Raw genomic sequence first — 18,951 nt, forward strand, 5'->3', positions numbered from 1 at the left:
TTAGGCTGTGAGGATGGAGTCAGTTCTTGATGGCTCCATGTGATCTGAGCACACAGTGTCTAGACGCTCCACTTGGAATGTGAAGTGAGGAATGTGTGGGCTGCTGTGGGGCTCAGGGAATAATGACAGATAGCTGTTAAAAGAACGCAGTTAATCCAACTTTGTATTTTCTTCTCTAGTAGCTGCAATTCTAGATAATGTGCCTAAATAGCTGTTGCTTCAGCTGTATGTAAGCAATAGGCCACCAGGTGGGGTAAGGCAGAAGCAGCTTTGGCTGTTAGTCAGTCAATTCCTTATTTGTGCCCATTTTTATTGTTTGGGTATGGTTTCATGATCTGTTGACTGTGGCAGGAAAGGAGGCTGATGCTGTCCTTGGCAGTCCTGGTGGTGGCTGCCTTTGGTGTGGGGTAGCAAGGTGCTTTTGAAGTAAATTCCTAGTTGCCCCCATTTCTTATGTGTTAGCTTATTTTTGCCTAGTGCTGTGAGTGAGCACTGATTTGATTCATGTCAGACGCTATTAAATAGGAAGACTTCATGTTCTTCAGCCGCTACCAGGAGTTCAGTCTGAGAGCAGACTGGAGCTGGTCTGACATCAACAGCTTGAAATGCACGTAGTGTTCTGAGCTGGGGTTCCTGGAATCCTGGATTCCTCTCCAGGATCTCATGGCTTGCATTGTGCTGCCTAAGGATGCACCACTAGCTGGGGTGTTATTGGGACTGACTGCAACTCTATCTGCTGTTGCCAAAACCCAGCTATTTGCTAGTGTTAGGTGTACTGGCATCTACTCTGGCTCCTGGCAGATGTTTAAAAACCCCTGGTATTTACTTTTGCTTTGTTCAAACTTTGTTTCACTTAAAATCTGCTCAATATGAACTTCTGCGTTTTTCAAGCATTAAGATCTCTAAAATATTTATTCTGTCGTGTAATGATATGCTAAAATGGGCTTATACTTAGTGTTTAGGAAAGGGTGGGGAAGATAGGGTTAGGATTTAGTTAATCCACATCTAATCTCTAATTACATCCATCTAACTCTAGCATCTGGTTGACTTGAATTGTGTTATGTTCCCATACTGATACTTGGGTAGTTAAAACTTTGTGTGTGTTATGCATCAGTGATGAGAAGTATTTTATAAAATACAGATGTTGATTGTATTTTTTTTTTTAATGTTAAAAGGAGATGCATGATTTTTCACATAAATATGGCTTTAGTGTAAGGTACTATGCCTGTTTCCCCTTGTGAACGTAGTTCTGTTCTCCTAATAGCATTTGAAGGGTTACATTAGCATGGGTCAAGTGCGGTTTAAAATAGGATTCTTCCGAGACCAAGCCTGGAGGCCCTGAATTTCTTTCTCAAAGACGTTTTGATCTTCTGACAAAAATATTGCTTCTGAATTTCTTGGTCATTCTTATTTGCAACTAACCTTTGGAGAACTGGAATGATAATACACACTCTTTTTTGTGTTTTGTGAATGTGCCTCTCCTGGTGAGCTGCTGGCTTCTGCTATTTTGAAGTTCAAATGAAACCATTGAAAAAAGTTTCTGTAAGCTGTTTGAGAAGGTGGAATTTGACTGGTGTAATGAAATAAAATGTGATTCCAGTCCTGCAGAAAGAGCCCTAGCCCTCTCCGCCCCCAGCCTTGCTAGAATGCTGTGCAGTAGAGCATCAAGAGCTTGTAGCCCTTTCTTACATGTACTCATGTACTGAAACTATGGCTGTGCCAGGGTGTGTGTATATGCTGGAAAAGCATCACAGCAGAAGTTTCGATCCCCTTTTATATAACCTGTTTTTCACAGTCTTTACATTTTCATGATACAGGATGTGCCTGCACAATGTCTTTTGAAGTAATGATCCTGACCATAGTTCTTGGTTACTGCTGCAATATAAACAAGGCTACTTGACAGCTAACTCATTTTTTGTTGAAGTTTTCAGTGGTTTAGCTGATGGTCTTGCAAACACCCCATCCTCTGGTCCAGTTAAGGGTCACTTATGTGGGCAGGAGCTTCTTGTTTCACAGTGTAACAAGTTATTTGCCTACTATATGGGAAATAAGACAAGGAGAAGGGTTTTCAACAGCTTGTCTTTGGAAGACATGGAGGGGCAGGTGTGCGGAAGGTTATAAAAATGGCTGAGTGGCTGGGTGCTGTTTTTGTAAGAATAAAATAGAACGTGATGCTGTATCTCTATGTATGTAAGGCCTGAGATCTTAAAAGGGCTGAAATGTTGGCATCCTTGTTTAATAAATGAGCCAATGCTAGTCCTGTTTTTTTCTGGGAGCCAGACGATAGCTACTGTCTGACTGTTGTGGGAGTAAGGTCATGGAGTAGAGATGAGGTCTTACAGTCTATTGGCTGTTTGCCTTAAATACGTCTTCTGAGTTACAGAATTGTTATGGCAACATTCCTTTAGCTAAGAAATAACTAAAACATTTAAGTTTCATTGTGGTTCCTAGGTTTAAAACGGAATAAACATACCTGATTTCTTACTGTTGTTGCCTTCAGTTTCTTGTGGCTACTGTGATGCTGTAGCACCTACTTTGTGAGTGAGATGTCAGGAAATAAAAGATGTAAAGTTGCTTAATGGAAGTATTGGACATCTTAGCACTTTGCTCCCTAGGAAGAGCCATCGCTGTTTAAAAACAGCCCTGACAGTGTTGTCTTTCAGTTTTGATGCTCTGTGGTGTCTTTTTTGCCCCTGGGTTATTCTCTTCCAGAGCGGTGTCTTGTACCCACCTCTGTTGCTTCCCAAAGACCTCCCAGAATCCTACTGCTGGTATTTAGCAAAATGCTTCAGATCGTAGCCAGTTTGCATGAAGGTGACTTAGATTATCTTACATTAGTGAACATGATGATCAAGCACTCTGTGGTACTGAAACTTTTATTGTAACTCAGTAGGTTTTAATACAGTCATAAATAACATCACAGCTCGTTGAGCAAAAGGATAAAAATCAACGAGTTCAGTGGTAAGCCAGCTTGCATTTCCTTCACTTAAATGAAGTCAGCAATTTATTATTATGTTTGACTGTGTCTAATGATCATATTAGTAGTGTGAATAAAATGAATGTATCTATACGACTTTATTCTTCTGCTTCTCCAAGCCTTCCATATTGGGGGTTACATGAAACGTCATTGACTGTAGGCAAAGTGGTATAGAGCCCAGCTAAGTCTTTTCAATTCTTTATTAACTGTGACACGTAGAAGCTCAGGGCATGTTAACTGTATAAAACTATTTTTGAATTAGTAAGAGAATGAAGATTTTTGTTAACTTCTCTTGGTGCTGTGTATTTATTGTAAAGTGGATAGCCTCAAAACAGGCATGTTCCAGAACAAGTGTCCTTTGTGCCGTAGCCAGTGTACTGCCAAGTTAAAATAAATGGTCCTTTCGAAATTATTTTCACTCTTATTTTTGGACACTTTCTTTAGAAGTGTCGATAGGAAGACTTTTCAGTCAATGCACAGACCAAGCTGTTCCAGCATGAACTGCATGGCACTGGTTGGGTTTGGTGTATTTATTTCATGTTTTCACATTTAGGTTGCGATTAGAGGCATGTTCTTGATATGTGCTTTATAAGTGACCTTGAGAGAATGCTGCCAGCCTCACAGTCCCCATGTAATTATGTGAACAATGAGTGTAGCAGTCTTCCACCTAGGTCATTTTTAGACAAGTATGTAACAAGTGTAGATGTCTTCAGACAAGTATACAACAAGATGCAGAAGCTGGACTGGATGACCTTTAAAGGTCCCTTCCAACCCAAACTGTTGTATGATTCTATGATGCAGCGTGCCTTCAAAGTGGGACGTTTTTTCCTTTGAATGTAATAATTCAGGAGTTGCATTTAAATTTACAAATAGCTTTTATTTGAAAAAGAAAGGACGCAACTGTGTCTGTGGCTTTTGGGTGTTCTGTACATTTTGATCTAGCGCCATCTCTACATCTCTCTTGTCTTGTGTGTCAGTGCTGAATGTTGAAAGTTTGTACATAAATACCTCAGTAGCCCGCAGGCAATATACTAAACACCAGTTCTTTCTCACAGGCTAGCGCTATTGATTTGAAAGACTTTTACATCAAACTTGCTTCTTGCTTAGCCCCGAGGTCCTGAGTTTACATTTCTCTACATTTGAAATTATCTTGGCTTGAAACTGTTTCATATGCTATAAAACTGAGAACTTTCACAAACCTCAGAGCAATAAGTGAGAACCGTGTTGAGGGTGTGGGTATTCAAAATCCATGAAAATAACAGGTGGTGGTTTTTTCCCCCCTTTCTTATAATTTGTATTTACAGTTTGGGGAAAAATAGCCCGTTTTAGTTTTTCACCTGTGAAAAGTCAGTGGTGCATGGCAAACATCAGGACAAATCCATGCAGGGGCAAAGTCCATTTACTGTATTAAAATCTACTTTTGGCACCGAGACTTGAATCTTCTTGAATTTTATTGGTTGCAATCTGGACAAGTAACCAACCTGTCCCATGCTGTGTTCAGGTAACTCCATGTCTCTAGGAAGTTGGTAATGAGGACTTTGATTTTAAAGTCAATGTGTGCTGATTCACCTTATGTTTTAAGATTAGCTTTGGTTCCTTTTTACTTAACATTTTCTATCAAACTGATTTCTGTATTCTCCTTTGTTAATTTTCTACAAAAGATGTCATTATTACCCAGCCCCTTTTGCATTTTTCACATTTGACAAATGAGCAACCTGAGAAAAACAAGGTGCAGGGAAAGGTGCCTCTTTTTACCTATGGAAACTTCCCCCCTCAGGGCTTCGCAGGACTTGAGAAAAGCCTCATTTTCCTCCTTTTGAATACTATAGTGCATGTGTTTCTCTGCTTTAGAAATGTACCCAGTATCTTTAAATCCTCTGCACATGTGAAGGTTGATGTGATTTAAGCAGTAGTCTGATGTACCAAGGCTCTGCTGGGGAGAAGGGTTGGTGTTCAGCACCTCTTCCCTGCCATGGCAAATGCAGGAGAGCGAAGTCATTGAGACACCACTTTTTCCTGTCGGTTTGCAGTGAACCAGAGACCTGGATGTGATATACTCTGTGTAGGTCTAGCAGGGGTTAGTGGAGGCTGGAATGGTGGCTGGATTAGTAACCCCTGTGAAATGTAACTGATAGCCTTGCTCAAGCTCCAGATATGTGCCTGCAAGTCAAAGCTGGCACTGGCTAACACTGCACTTAGCAACCTGAGGAGGAAGATAAGGTTGGACAAATACTTTTACCTCTCTAAAGTGACTCTTTCGATAGTGATCAGTATTACAGTGATCTGGTAAATCTTGGGTTGGTGTTGCTTGGACTGTAGGGAGGACGGATGATTTTGCTTGGGCTACGAAAGATTTTGCAAGGAGAAGCTGAAAGCAGAGGTGGCTTCTGACCATCTGTACTGGCTTTGGGCTCTGGGGCAGCTAACGTGTCTGAAGTCCTATGACTCTGCTTCCTCTGTTGTGCTTCACAACTTTATGCCACATCTTCCAAGAGAGATTTTGGAAGCAACTTTGTTTATCTTTGACAGTGCCTATAAGGAGTCATTTGTGTCCTACTGTGAGCAATCGCAAGTCCTCTAGTGCCGATGAAAGTGCTGCTCAGCTTCCTTAGGACAGAGGAGGATGGCAGAAATGGATGTAAATATGAGGTGCTTGAATTAAGCTTTTTCTGTGCCAATGCTTTAATTCAGACTTGCCTGTCAGATGCAGTTCTGTGGCTGTATTGTTGCTTGTTAATCATAAAATACTTACGCTCTGAAGCACCTAGCGCAGGTGAAATCATAGCAAAAGATTTGTGTCTGACATTTTATGGAGTCAATCACTTGTCTGTCCTGAAATGTTCCAGTGCCTTTTGGTATACTCTCTGTAACTGTATAAAATAAAAATTTTAGGTGTATGTGTTAAGTAGCAAACAGCTGAAGTACTGATTTCCTAACAAAAAAATGCAGGAGTTTAAGAGATTGAGTTCTGTCTGAAAGCTTCAGTAGTGGAATGGCAGCTAGCATGCCACTAACCTGCAAATTATATCAATTCCTGTTGCCTTAAGTTAATTTGGCTAACCTTGCTTTTATTTCCTTTAATACTGTTGTCATGTGCTTCTATAGCTAAAGCAATTTTTAAGTACTAATCCACAAAAGCGTTATTCTTTTTGTCTGCTTGATGTCTTTCCCTTGGATAAAAAGTCACATTATGCAGTGGAATTTTTGGTGATGGGCAAAACAACTCCTAGTTGTGTAAGTGGTGTTCGTTCCGTACAATGTGCTTTTTCTTTTTCATAACTCTTTGTGCTTGGAGATGACTGTTGGATCCACTTAAGCTACAATTACGCTGCTAGATCTTAAATAACTTGCTTGTACCTGCCCTGGTTTTGAAGTTCAGGGCTTTTTTTTTGGATCAATTAAGTAACCAGGGAGTTTTGTTGTGCTAACTAATGTGATTTCCTTGTATTGATAATGTCTTAAGGTAAAAATGCTGGAATCGACTCATCCTGCCCATCATTCCCCAGTCAATACATGTAATTCTTCACCTTTTTCCTGCTCTTGGGCTTTCTGGTCAGTGTTCTTCTGGCCACTCTTCTTGGGTTATAGACTAATAGAAAAAGTAAAAAAAATACGCTATAGAAAAGATGGAAGCAATGGGAGAGCAGCAGCTGGAGAAGTTACTGTTTACCTATTACTAAATTCACGGTGGTCTTATGAAGAATTATATATGACAACCTGATTGACTTAACTTTGATTACATTTCTCATGAGGTAGCAGTTCCATCTTGGAGGACTAGAAAGGTTTCGGAAAGCAAGAGGTCTTAACTTCTCATGCAAAGCTACTTCAGGCCACTTGTGTCCCTGGGGTGAAAAATGTGATGCCGTTGTTTAATGTTTGAATGCAGCTTGTGGAAAAATGTCTCTGAGAATGAGTTAAACCATTGTCTGGCTGGTTATTCAGATTGCTCTGAGTTGAGTAGTAGAAGGGTTCTTCATGCTATTGCAGTAAAACCTATGATCTGTATTTTAGTGAAATAATTGAAGGGTTTTTGGTCTCTAGGATTTTCGGACATAGTGGATCATACTGCGATGAATATGACTTGCAGAATCTTGAACTTGGATTAGAAAACTTCAGAATAAGTCACTCTTAATGGAAGAGGCACCAGTTGGTTCTCCTCAGATTTTTTTTTTTTTGTTATCCTGAAATGGTAGACATCTATTTGTCCAGCTTTCTATTTTTATTCAAAGTCCTAGAAAACAGTTTGCTGCTGCTGCTGATAGTTTTTTATCCTTGAAAGTGATAGATTGAAGCAGCTTTATAAAGCAACTTTGAAGCCCTGGACTAGTGTGTAGAACAGGCTTTCTGCTGCAGTGAACTCAGCTGAAGCCTGTAGCCCTTGCAAAACTCTTCAGTGGATGTGGTTTTATATAATTTTTCTTTGGATACCATTAATTGTTAAATGGCACAGAATTTTAACCTTTCTTAAAAATCCCATGACATTTAGCTGTCTAAGCAACAAAAAGTTCTTTTGAACCAAGAAAACTGACCCAAAAGTATTTTATTTGTGATTATAAAATCTAAGTCCTAAGGCAATTTACTTGAAACAAACAGTCTTTTTAATTATTAAAAAAAGAAGAAAGGCAGGGGGTGAGGGGGAAGAAGACTTCCCCCTCTCCCCCTTGGTTAGCTGTCCTCTAAATCTCTGTTACGTCCCTGTGCCCAAGCCTATCTCTGCTTCAATGAAGGATTAAGTGATTTGGCTCTGTCTTCACCAGTGATGTTTTTGGTGAGAAGAATCTCCTTCTGTATGGTTTGAGGAGTGGGAATGTGCTTCTTGCTGGCTGTTAGGGGCCAGAGGAGGGGTGCAGCCCGGAGCCGCTGGCATTGTGGTGGCCTCTTGTCACTTATGTTGCGCCAATGGAGAATTTGGGACATCTTCAGCTTGCAGGCACAGACCTGAGGTCTCCACTGCTTAACTCCATGTCCTGTTTCTCAGCAATTTGCTTTGTGCTGGGAACTGGCTATTGTGTTTTATAAGCTCAGATGGGAGGAGGAAGGCAGGAGAAGCTGTTTGGGCTGCACGTGTGGCTCCTGTCTGAGCTGCCTGAACATGGCAGAGGCTAAGTGTGGTGCCAGCTCTGGGGGATGCCTGTGGCAAGTCCCAGCATGAGGATGGCCACCAGCTCAGAAATGGTGGCAGCCTTGGCCAGAGCAGGCTTGATATATTGCATGGAAAAGGGGAGATGAAAAGTGGGAAGATGGATAAGTGGCAGAAGTCCTAGGGTGAGGAGACCTGTGCGTACGGGTTCCAGAGGCAGGAGGTGGTAGTTGTCCTTGGGGTGGGTGATTCCTGCTTCCACATCTGGGTTATATGTGTGGCTAGTTCAGAACTTTGCTCTCTTCAGAGTCACTTGTTTGTTCAAGATTGTTTTTCTGTTCAGCCCATTTGCCGTTTCTTCACTTCATGTGAATGTTGTGGGACAAATCATTAAACCAGTAGCAGTATGGTTATCTACAAAAGTTTTGGCCATGAAATTGCATGATAAATTGCTCAATAGTTGCAGGAAGGATCACAAGTAAGTGAAACAACTTCTGAGTGCTTCAGCTTTGTGTCACTTCGGTATAATTTTTATTTTTATGCAGTGCAGCACCAAAGGCTGTTCATACAAAACTATTATAATCGCACTGAAAGAGTTATTTTATTTCTCCCTGGATAGTAAGAGAAGTTTGAAAGCAGTGGTACTTCAAGGTGGGACAAGTAAGACTTTGTAATTTTTAAGTAGTAATTGAGATTGTAAAGCTGATAAACAGATTCCAGTAAGAGGAAATACCCTTAACACAAGATATGCTGTGTCTGTGCTTGCTTTCTGCAGTTACCTATTTCAAACAAACTAAACCCTTGCATGGACAAATGCCTAAGTATATAAATAACACAGGGCAGCTAACTTAGACCTTCATCCAGAAGTAGTGGTGGGTCAGAGCTTGATCCTGCAATAATTAATGGGCTTGAAGTTTTCCTACAGGATGATTGGTAGTTAAACCACAGCTAATTACAGATTTTTATTCTGGTGTAAGTTCCCCGTTATTTTATTCATTAGACATTTAATTTCTGAATTACACTGTGCAAAATGCTTCCCTGCCCTGTGCTTGCCCAAGAATGAACGCTCCTGTATGCCTCTACAAAAGAGATTTGGTCCATGCACACCCACTGGGAGTGGGAGTTCCTTGCTCTGTTGCCAGGAGACACTGTTCCAAGTTCCTGCCATCATTAGCATATTATTAGTAAATTATGTCCCTGAGTGATTCCCAGCAAGACTTGAGGAGCCAACATCAGAAGCGTTGTTCTGGTTGCTTGTTGGCTTCATACAAAGGAACTTTTTGAGCCATATGCTGTGTGCTTAAGCATGCAACAATGCTTTGTGTTTAAATTCCTGAGCCCTTGATCACCTTAACTGGAAGTATTTTTTATTTTTCAAACTGAAGGAGGTGTGTGGGTCTACTCAGGAGTCCTGCTACTGATGTGTGATATAACACAAGGATTTTGAAGAATGTAGTCTGAAGTACACCTAAAATTCCCATTGATATGGTCTGTATGCTTAAAGCTAGTGAAAACCATTGATAAAATGTTTGCTTGGTTGACTCTAGACCCAAGGGCTAGGAAAAATCTGCTCTATGTATATGGATTATTGTTTCTTTGATGTGGAAAACAATAGGCAGTTTCTCAGGATTTGTTTTTCCCCTACTCAGATACTTGAATTGAATGTAGGAACTGGAATGAGCAGTCAGATGGCAGTATTAATGAAGGTATGAGGAAGCCTTTCCACTGCTCAAGATAACATCGTGCTCCAGGATGCCCCAGAGTTGAGGGACAAGTGCTGAGTAATGCAAATCTCCATGAGTATGGCTCTGTCCAGAATTTATTCAGCCCAGCTGAGCCTTGTAGGGCCTGAGATGGGTTACGTATGGGTGCAGTTAAGCTGATGCTTTTCTCAGTGCTTCAGCTCAAGAATAAAAAGTACTAGCTCAGTGTCAGCATAGCAAGAATGGATGGAGCTTGAATCACTGACCCGTGAAACTTCTAATACAGGAGTACCTGGTACAGTGATAATGCATGGAGCCAGCCAATGGAGATGAGTAGAGATGCTGCAGAGCTGGCATTGGAGGCTGTTCTGGACCTCTGTTTTTCAGGGTATGTTATTCTGCTGACCATGTAAGCGGTACCTTGATAACCATGCAAATGGAAAACGCACCTGAATACAAGTTGAAAGTACAGCCTTCTACCAGGTGTTTCTGGGCTGAATCCAAGCCATAGGCTGTCACTTGGCCATCATTGATCTGTTCCTTGTAGGCAAGTTCTTCTCTTACTGGGTGTGATAAATTCAGCTGGTTTTGCCCCTTTGTCTTAAATAAGGTCCAAAGTCCTGCAGATGATACTTCCATTACTTCTTCCCCTTACTTCTTGCTTGCTAATACCAGAATGTCCAAAACCCCAATGTTCTTCTCAGTTTAGTAGTATTATAGCAAAGCTTAGGTTGACATTCCTGGAGATACAGATAGTTGGAGATCCAGAGAATTCAGTCTCAAGTTGCTCTGTTTTCCTTGCATGTGCCCATTCAGACGCATTTCTTATGGAGTGTATCCAAACCAAAAAATTGTCATCTTCCTGCAGTTTGTCTCTCATGAATTTGAAAGAACTATTCTTCACCCCAGAGGCAAGAAAAGGTTGAGGACTAAAATTAGTTAGGTCAAAGCTTTTATTCATAGTTTCAAGTTTGGGGTAGTGGAATTTCATCGTAGGATTTGTTTGGCAGCTCTATTCTTGTGAGATACTTGGTCTAAAAGTAAGATTGCTTTACAGCTTATTTACAGCCTGACCGTGGCTGGTGCATCTTTGCACATTTGCCCAAGTAAGCACGTTTAGGGGCTCTTTGATGTAGACATTGGAGAAAAGGGTGCTGTAGGCCAAAGACAGAGTTAGTCTCAACCAAAAGCACTGAGTTCATGAAGTTAGTCCCCACCAAATTTTGACAGTGGAGTTCATAAGGCAGCTCAAGAGGGCAGTAAGGACACAACAAAGAATCCAACTGAGGTGTCTCAGATGCTTCCCCTGTAGTCTGTTTGGCCTCACACTTGACCAGAGCAATGGTAGTTGAGACTGGTATGTCTGTCCAAGAAGAAATGTGTGTGAAGGTGTTTCCATCCTGTGGGATCTCCTGTCCATGTTACACTGTCATGCAGGGTGGGAATAGTTATATCTCATTTTCCTCCATTCTGAGAATAATTGTATGTTCCTGTATTCAAATATGAAAGCATGTTTGACCATCTGTGGATTAAAATGAAATGTTCAGCCCATGAATGTCTACTTTGCATATTTTCAGAACAATTTAATGATTGAAAAGGCAGTTCTTCTGTTCAATACTGGACTTGCGTGAGAAGGTGACACATCCGTGGAGAACTGTGCATGTCTAGTGTATAATGACGATAGTTCCTCTGGTAGTTTATTTTTGTCTAAAGCCAGAAGGCAGTAGAGCATCTTCTCTGCTGCTGCTGCTTTGAAGCCCAGGTATCTTGACAGTAAAGGAGTTTCCTTAGAGCCACTTGTTGCCCATGTGTAGCAAGAGTTGACTCCACATGGAATAATTATCCACGTGGATAACTATTTAGAATACTTACAGAAGCATGTACCTTTTGTCTGAGCCAAAGTGACTGTGTAGTGTGTCAGGGGTCAAAACTAACTAGATCATAACTTTTGCAGTTATGCTGCACACAAACACACAGTAATGTGTGTTTCACTTTAAGGGTGTGCAGAGGAAACAACATTCCCGCAGACAGTAGCTTCTGAACCACAGCTGAAATCTGTTGCCCTGTACCAAAGAAGATGTGCTTCCCAGTAGATTAAAATATTCAGACAATAGTTGTGCATCTTTATTAAGTAGAAATCTGCAATTTAAAACTTTGAGAAAAAGTGCAGCCCTTCTATTTAAGGTTTTCAGCTTTGTTTCTGTTGCCTTCCCTGGCACACAGAGGGCAGCAGAGCCTATTGGAACAAACTAAACCAAGAAAAAATTAAAAAAGGAAAAAACCCCAAAACCCCACAAACTATTCTAATATGGGCTAATACAATAAAATATTAAGGGAAGTATGTTCTTGTCTAATAAGTGTGCTTTTTGCCAACAAAAATCCTAGGCTGTGTGTGCTTCAAAAGTTGACATGTAGTGGAGTCAGTTCAGTGTGGTAGTATGCGTTATTTGTGATATTATATTTGACAGTGCCAAGTTGAGTTGTGGATCTTGGAATTTTGCTGATCCCTCTTCTGGTAGCACAGGGGCGAGTAGGAGATGGATGCAGAGAGGAGAAGCTTTGCCCAATTCCGCTGCCCTGACAGGGTTGAGGGAGAGCAACCATGGTATCCGTTGCCTGTGAAGGAAAAGGAATGTGCAAATTCTGTCAGACAAGTAGGGCTTGTCTTTGGAATAATTTAGTCATAGATAAGTGTTACAAAAAATAACTTGTTTACTGATAACTTTATGTACTTGGAAGATGAAAATTTAAGTGAAAAATAGACTTATGTGGGAAGCATAACTCTTACCAGTGGTGACAAGAAAATTGATAACGCAGTTTGGGACTGACAAAGCAAGTGCTGTACTTCTCACAGCAGACTTTTGTCTTGTGTTGTCATTCAATTTAGTGCAACAAATCAGATTAAACTCCAGAAATGCTGTCTTAAGTGTGCTTCCCTGTGCCGCAGAGGAAATAATGCCAGTTGAGCAGCTTTTGATGTGTGTGCTTGAGTATGAGCTTTTGTCACGGAGTGGGATGAAAAGACAAATTAAGTTCTGGAAGGGTGTACAAGTGCAGTAAGTGTGTTTTGGAACATGCCTTAGTCTGTGTCCACCATTCCTGAACTGGAAAACTTCTTCCAGCTGTAGACTGAGAAAGGAATTAATGGGCTCTGAAGCACTAGGGAGACCGAGGATGTGGTAGAACTTTTTCAAATCCTTCGTGTTCAGCTGCAGTTTCTGGGTGGGTTGGTGGCTGCATGGACAGGGTGGTGGACGTTTCTGTCTGGAAGCTGAAGGTAGGACTGTGTAGCTGCAGGGATTTATCCTGCTCAGCTCCACTGCCAGGGGACGTACGTTTAGCTCATGGGGCGCTTGTTCAGTTATTTCTTACTCTGTACTTAAAAACTTTTAACCTTACTGCTAAAGAAAAATACCATTGTCTATTAGTATGACTGGAACGAAAGATGAATAGTGAATTAGCCTTGAGCAAACTGTCAATCTGACTTTGATAGCACATCACTTAAAAGGTCCTTTTATGTTTATGAAACAGCATGACGTCAAAGCCAGGGAAAAAAAGTAATACCAATACTTAGGGCTAAACTTGCATAGCTTCCAAGAAGAGCCCCTGTGTGAACTGTTGTTTCTCTACATGCGTGGCTAATCAGCGTAGGTTGCTATAAGTCTGGGCAGTGGTGTTGAAGTGTCTTCTGCTCGTTTGGGGTAGCTTGTTGATGGTGCTTCCATATGCAAGTCCCTCAAACTGGAGTAGCGTAGAGCAAAGGATATTGCAATTGCTTCTCTCATAGCCTCTTAGTATGCTGGAAATGCTTGAGTATAATCATTATCAGGTGAGTTGTTACTATTTTGAAACCTGTTGCTAAGAAGGCTTACAGTATGCAGGAAATCCTTTTCCTCCAGTATCTGGTATGCTTTATTTAATTTCTTCCACAAAAATAAATGGTCACTTTTAATGGCAGAAGTCAATTTAATGGAACTGTTTTGGAACAGACGAAACTTCTAGGAGTATTACAATGTTTTGATGTGTTTTCTGCATTCTGATAAAAACATTAATGATCAAAGAGAGGTGATGGTTTCCAGGATATCATGGAAATTTTACGTGGGAAAAATTTGCCTTTCTTCTCTTGCTTATTTAGGGTGTGTGTGAATAGCTTGGTATGAGATTTTTCATATTTTGTGTATAAAAAACTTCTAAGTATGGAAAAGTTTATATTAAATACAAAAATAGCTGTTACTGAGGACAGTGATTGATTTAAACTGAAACACTTTTTCCTTGCATCCTATTTGCATAATGAGTTTATAAACAGACTGTCTTATTTGTATATGATTTAGGCCATATATCTGAGATGTAAATAATCTGTAGGCAAATAAATGCTGTATTCCTTTTTTATAACCAATGTGTTACTTAAAAAAAACCAACCAAACAACACAACTCCCCAAAATCCCCACAATAAATCTTGTGATCTCTCTGTTACTTGACATCCGATGAAGGATAGCAAGTATAACTATCCATAATACTTGGTTTTAAGTGGTAGCTACTAACAAGTAAACTGAGTACTGCAATGCTACTTCTTCGTATTTTAGTGAAAACTAAATGGCATGTAGCTGAAGGTCTGAATGGCAGGATGTCTGTTTTGTACTGTCTGTGTAAATTGGAAAACCTGAGCACTGGTCTTTATGGAGAAATCTCATGTTGCAGAAAAATGAGTGGAAGTTCTTTGATTACTCTTAATAAGTTGGTTACTGGAACATTAGCTCATAAACTGATTTCTTGCCACTGAGTGTGATTAGTGAAGCACTGCTGACTTCCTTGGAGCTGCACAGGGTTGTACTTCGAGTCAAATGCTTAGCTGTTGTATATATGTCACGAATGTGTAGCTCAAATTGATAGCAGATGTGATGATGATGCAGAACAATAAAGTGCTTTTTAATTTGTGCCATACAGGTGCAGACTCACCTTGAGAATCCAACCAAGTACCACATTCAGCAAGCCCAGCGGCAGCAGGTAAAGCAGTACCTCTCTACCACTCTAGCAAATAAACATGCCAACCAAGCCCTGAGCTTGCCATGCCCAAACCAGCCCGGTGATCATGTCATGCCACCTGGAACAGGAAGCAGCGCACCCAACAGCCCAATGGCTATGCTTACTCTCAACTCCAACTGTGAAAAAGAGGTAATATACTGTCACTGTGCAACTTCTTCAGTAAAATGGAATTGCAATCTGCTTTTTTTATGTTTTAAACCGTATTTGCATGTTGTTAAGAAGTTATGTTTATCTTCTTTGCTGAACCGCTCACTTTAAAAATGCAACTACTACCTCTCTGTCTGCCTGATGAATATATATTTACATAGAACATTTTGGCAAAAAACTGTGTCTCTCTAACTTCCTCTTTTTTTGAACTATTTTAGCTACTTTATGCTTATTAAAAGTACTTCTCCCCCCTTGCTTTTTGCACGCAGTGAGTAATTGACCTTTGGAGAATACAAAGGAGTTTTGTAAGCTGTAGCTTTCTGGAATAATGTTATTTATGGCTTATTCAGTGTAGAAAGAGCAAAGAGCATACCAAAAAAACCTGAAAAACACAAAGCCTTTTCAGATATTTTGGATAAATTACAGTAAAATTTCAGCAAGTTTCTTGCTTAGCTGAAAGGCCTGATCATCCCAGTTAATATAACCTAAAATGTTACCAATTACTGTTTCATGATAAAGTCAGTGCTGCAAATATAAAGACTTCATTGGCCTATGCCTAGAAGTTCCTTCACTGCCTCCTCTTAATCTTTGCTAGGAAAAACTTAGTTGCATGTTAGATGTGTGCTCAGGTGCCGAAGGAAGATGATTTGAAAGGTGCTAAGTGTAAGAATCACATATTTTTTAACTCAACAAATGGGATACAATTGTAGAGCTTCTCTTGTTCCCCCCTCAAGCTTTTGTGCCAGGTTTTCAAAACAATGCACTCTATGTGGAAAACATAATGCAAATTTGAGAAACAGTTATTGCAGAATGTATTTTGCACATGTGAGAGAAACCACTTGTGGTCCACAGCTTCAAAAGAAATGAAAATCTAATAATTCTGTCCTGTCATCCCAGTTGTACCTGCATCTTTTTTTCCTCAAGATATTTATAGCTTCACTTTGCTGTGTCATCAGGCACATGTATGCATGACACTGTTTCAATTGTGCTCTTTTTAGGACTGAGACTGTGTCATGAACTCAGATCCATGCTTTGCTTGTTTTTTCTTCTTTTTTTTTTTTTTCTTTCTTTCCTTTTTATTTCTGCAGGGATTTTATAAATTTGAAGAGCAAAGCAGGGTTGAGAGTGAGTGCCCGGCTCTGAATACACACTCACGAGCATCATGCATGCAGGTACTGGATGACACAGGAGTTGGAGCACAGGTCCCTTTTTTAATGAGCATGTTTCTTTGAAGTTATGTTGAATAAACTTGCTCCATAGTGTCTTTAAGAAGTTGAATTTAAGGTGTATTTAAGGAACAAAATGCCATTGTTATTTATTAGCATTGATGTCAAACATACACTAGGACACCTGTAGAGGGTTAACGCTTTTGTAGCCACATGATGCTATAGCAGAATGTATTAACCATTTTTTAAGGTTTCATTCCAGGAAAACTTTTCTAATCCAGTTTTACCAAGACTTCATATCTGTTCTTATCCTGGTAGCTCCAAAGACCACGCTTCTAAGCAGATCACACTTACGTTTTTTAAAAAATGTATGGGAAGGCTTTAATCCATCCATAGTAATTAGTCCTTGGTAATCATCCTTCTAATTTTATTTTTAAAATAATGAGTTTGTATTTCTAGTAACAAGACTGTGGATATGGGCTGTAACTGTTAGTTCCTTTTTTTTGCCCTTGCTTCTAGTCAGTGTGATTTGTTCTGATCATGTTTTCTTGAGCAGATAGAAAAATCCCATATATTACTATTTCTACCATCAGCTTTATGCATTGATTTTGTAGATGACTGTCATTTAAGCTCCTTTTTTATAGTATGCAGAAAGGAAATAGTCCTGCAGGACAATTCAGAGTACCTGCACAGGTGCTTTGGCAGACTGCATTTCTCCTGACCATGCAGGAGCTTCCAGAGGCATCTTTGGGACCGGCCCCAGTGAGAAGATGTCTTATAGCATCTAAAATCATTTCTGAGCTGCTCTTGGGTTGTGCTTCCTGGAAGGGCATATGTGATTCCAGTGGATTCTGTCCTTCAGCTGCAGATGTCAGGGGCTTGGGCATTATGTCTGTAGACAGGTTTTGACCCCACAACTAGAGGAGCGAAGCAGAGGGTGGGCAGGCAGTGCTGCATGGGGGAGAGGGATTCATATCATTAGTGTAGCTCATTCTGCAGGCCACTATCTCCTCCACTGTTCCTGGAAGGAAGTGTGTCTGTGGGCAAGTAGTGCAGGGTAACTGCCGGTGGGAGGAGTGGGTTAGATAAACCATGAAGCCTCAGTTTTGTTATTGCCTGACTGTCCTGGCTGAAGAGCAGGAGTTATAGCTGAGGGACTGGATTTGGAGTGTGGTAAAACTGCACGGACACTTCTGCTTGGGACCCTGCTGCAGAGACCCCGCTTGTGGCTGATGTGCTTTGTCAGGCCTCTCTATCCTAGTGGTTTCGATAACTGGTTTGTTTTTCTTTGTCCACCTTTTCTGCTGCAGATGGATGATGTGATCGATGACATAATTAGTCTGGAGTCAAGTTACAATGAAGAAATCCTTGGCTTGATGGACCCAGCCCTGCAAATGGCAAATACGGTACAGTGGTCCTTTCCATTTGGTTTCCCTAAGTCTAATTGTCTTTCCTTGAGAGATCGTGAAACTAACATGACGTTTTCTCTAAGCAATTAAGTAGTTATTGCCCCATAGAGGATAATTAGGTTTTCTTTGAAGAGTTTAAGTTATACAGTTGCAATGAAAAACATGAATTTAAAGAAGTTTAAAAATGAATGGGTAAGAAGACAACTTAGGAATCCTGGGAGAAAAGACAAGAATCAGAGGTGTGAAAGTTGGTGAGCAAGGGAATGTACATGTTACCTTGGAACGGCAGTTTCTGTTTCCTGGCTCACATTACTGTGAGCATTAGTATAATCGTACTTCTTATTTTGATCTTTTGAGGAGAGTAGCTTCAGTGAATTTTTTGCCTTGGGCTTAAGTGCTGTTAGATCTGGCTGAGTAGATGTCTGCCAGTGCTGGCATCTGTTTCTTTTTTATCTAGTGCCAAAATTTACAGCTTACCACATAGCATCAATTTTATAGCATAGGTTTACATTTGCTGACAGTAGTTGTCTGATGTCATGTTAACCTAGTCCATGTTAACAGATTCCCACAGCTCTCTTGGAGACATGGTGTATGCTGCAGGAAATGGTCCATCAGCATCCCTTGCTAAATAGTGCCCTTTGAGTAGATAGAGAAGTAACTGCAAAGGCCTACCAGAAGAATTAATTTTCCTTTAGTCTGACTTGAAAAGTGCATCTGCCCTGGAGTTTGAAAGGAAAACTTAAAAACCCACAAAAAGATAATTTTCAAGACACTTAGTCTCTCTTTCTTGAGGCTTCAAGTTCTCCTGGTGTCCTTTCTCTGAAGTTCCATTGAATTGGGACCCGTTGAATTAGAGGGGACTTGTATTTCTTTGTGCTTTAATTCCTCTCTCATTTCGCAGGGACCCCAGCAGTGGCTCTTTGCTTCCAGGCAAGGACATAATGGTACTCTGCACTCTTTTTGTGCAAGGAGTTCATGTAGTGAATATTTAGCGCAGTCTGCATCTGTCCTGCTTGCTGTATGATGGCAAACCTTGTAAAGGCTGCCTGCTCCACAGTTGTAGTGAAATTTCACTAATTGTGCACTGTATGTGATGAAGCCTGTAATGTAAGGATATGGAACAATAGATTAAGACTTCATAATTCAGTTAAATTACTGAAGGCAAAAAGCATATTTCAGTCTCTGAATTAACCTGATACCAATCCTGAAGAGATGAAAATGGAACTGTATTTCCCAGCAATTGGTTTGGTGGGGGGAAACCCGATTTAATAGATGCTTTTCTTTTGAAATAGGATTTAGTTCTTAAAACATACAGCATTTTACTAATAAAGAATTTATGTCTGTAGACTGAGCTAAGTAGAGGTGGAAGAAATCAAGAGAGGAAATGGTCGCTAAAGACACACAACCTATAAATAGCTGTGCTGAG

At 40.4% G+C, this 18,951-nt stretch overlaps 1 protein-coding gene across 4 annotated transcripts in view; it reads left to right on the plus strand.

The window, feature by feature from the left end:
- MITF (melanocyte inducing transcription factor) overlaps nucleotides 1–18,951 on the plus strand; it is a 108,322-nt gene that overhangs the window by 72,221 nt on the left and 17,150 nt on the right. For 2 of the 4 annotated variants that reach the window (XM_069866091.1, XM_069866093.1), the window contains exons 3-5: nucleotides 14,705–14,932; nucleotides 16,039–16,122; nucleotides 17,427–17,522. In XM_069866091.1, coding sequence (XP_069722192.1) covers nucleotides 14,705–14,932; nucleotides 16,039–16,122; nucleotides 17,427–17,522 — 408 coding nt within the window. Of the gene's footprint in view, nucleotides 1–5,313; nucleotides 5,627–14,704; nucleotides 14,933–16,038; nucleotides 16,123–17,426; nucleotides 17,523–18,951 lie in introns of those variants that run through there. The other 2 variants (XM_069866094.1, XM_069866092.1) reach the window with 2 other exon arrangements.

This window comes from Phaenicophaeus curvirostris, chromosome 11 (assembly GCF_032191515.1).
Source record: "Phaenicophaeus curvirostris isolate KB17595 chromosome 11, BPBGC_Pcur_1.0, whole genome shotgun sequence".
NCBI lineage: Eukaryota > Metazoa > Chordata > Aves > Cuculiformes > Cuculidae > Phaenicophaeus > Phaenicophaeus curvirostris.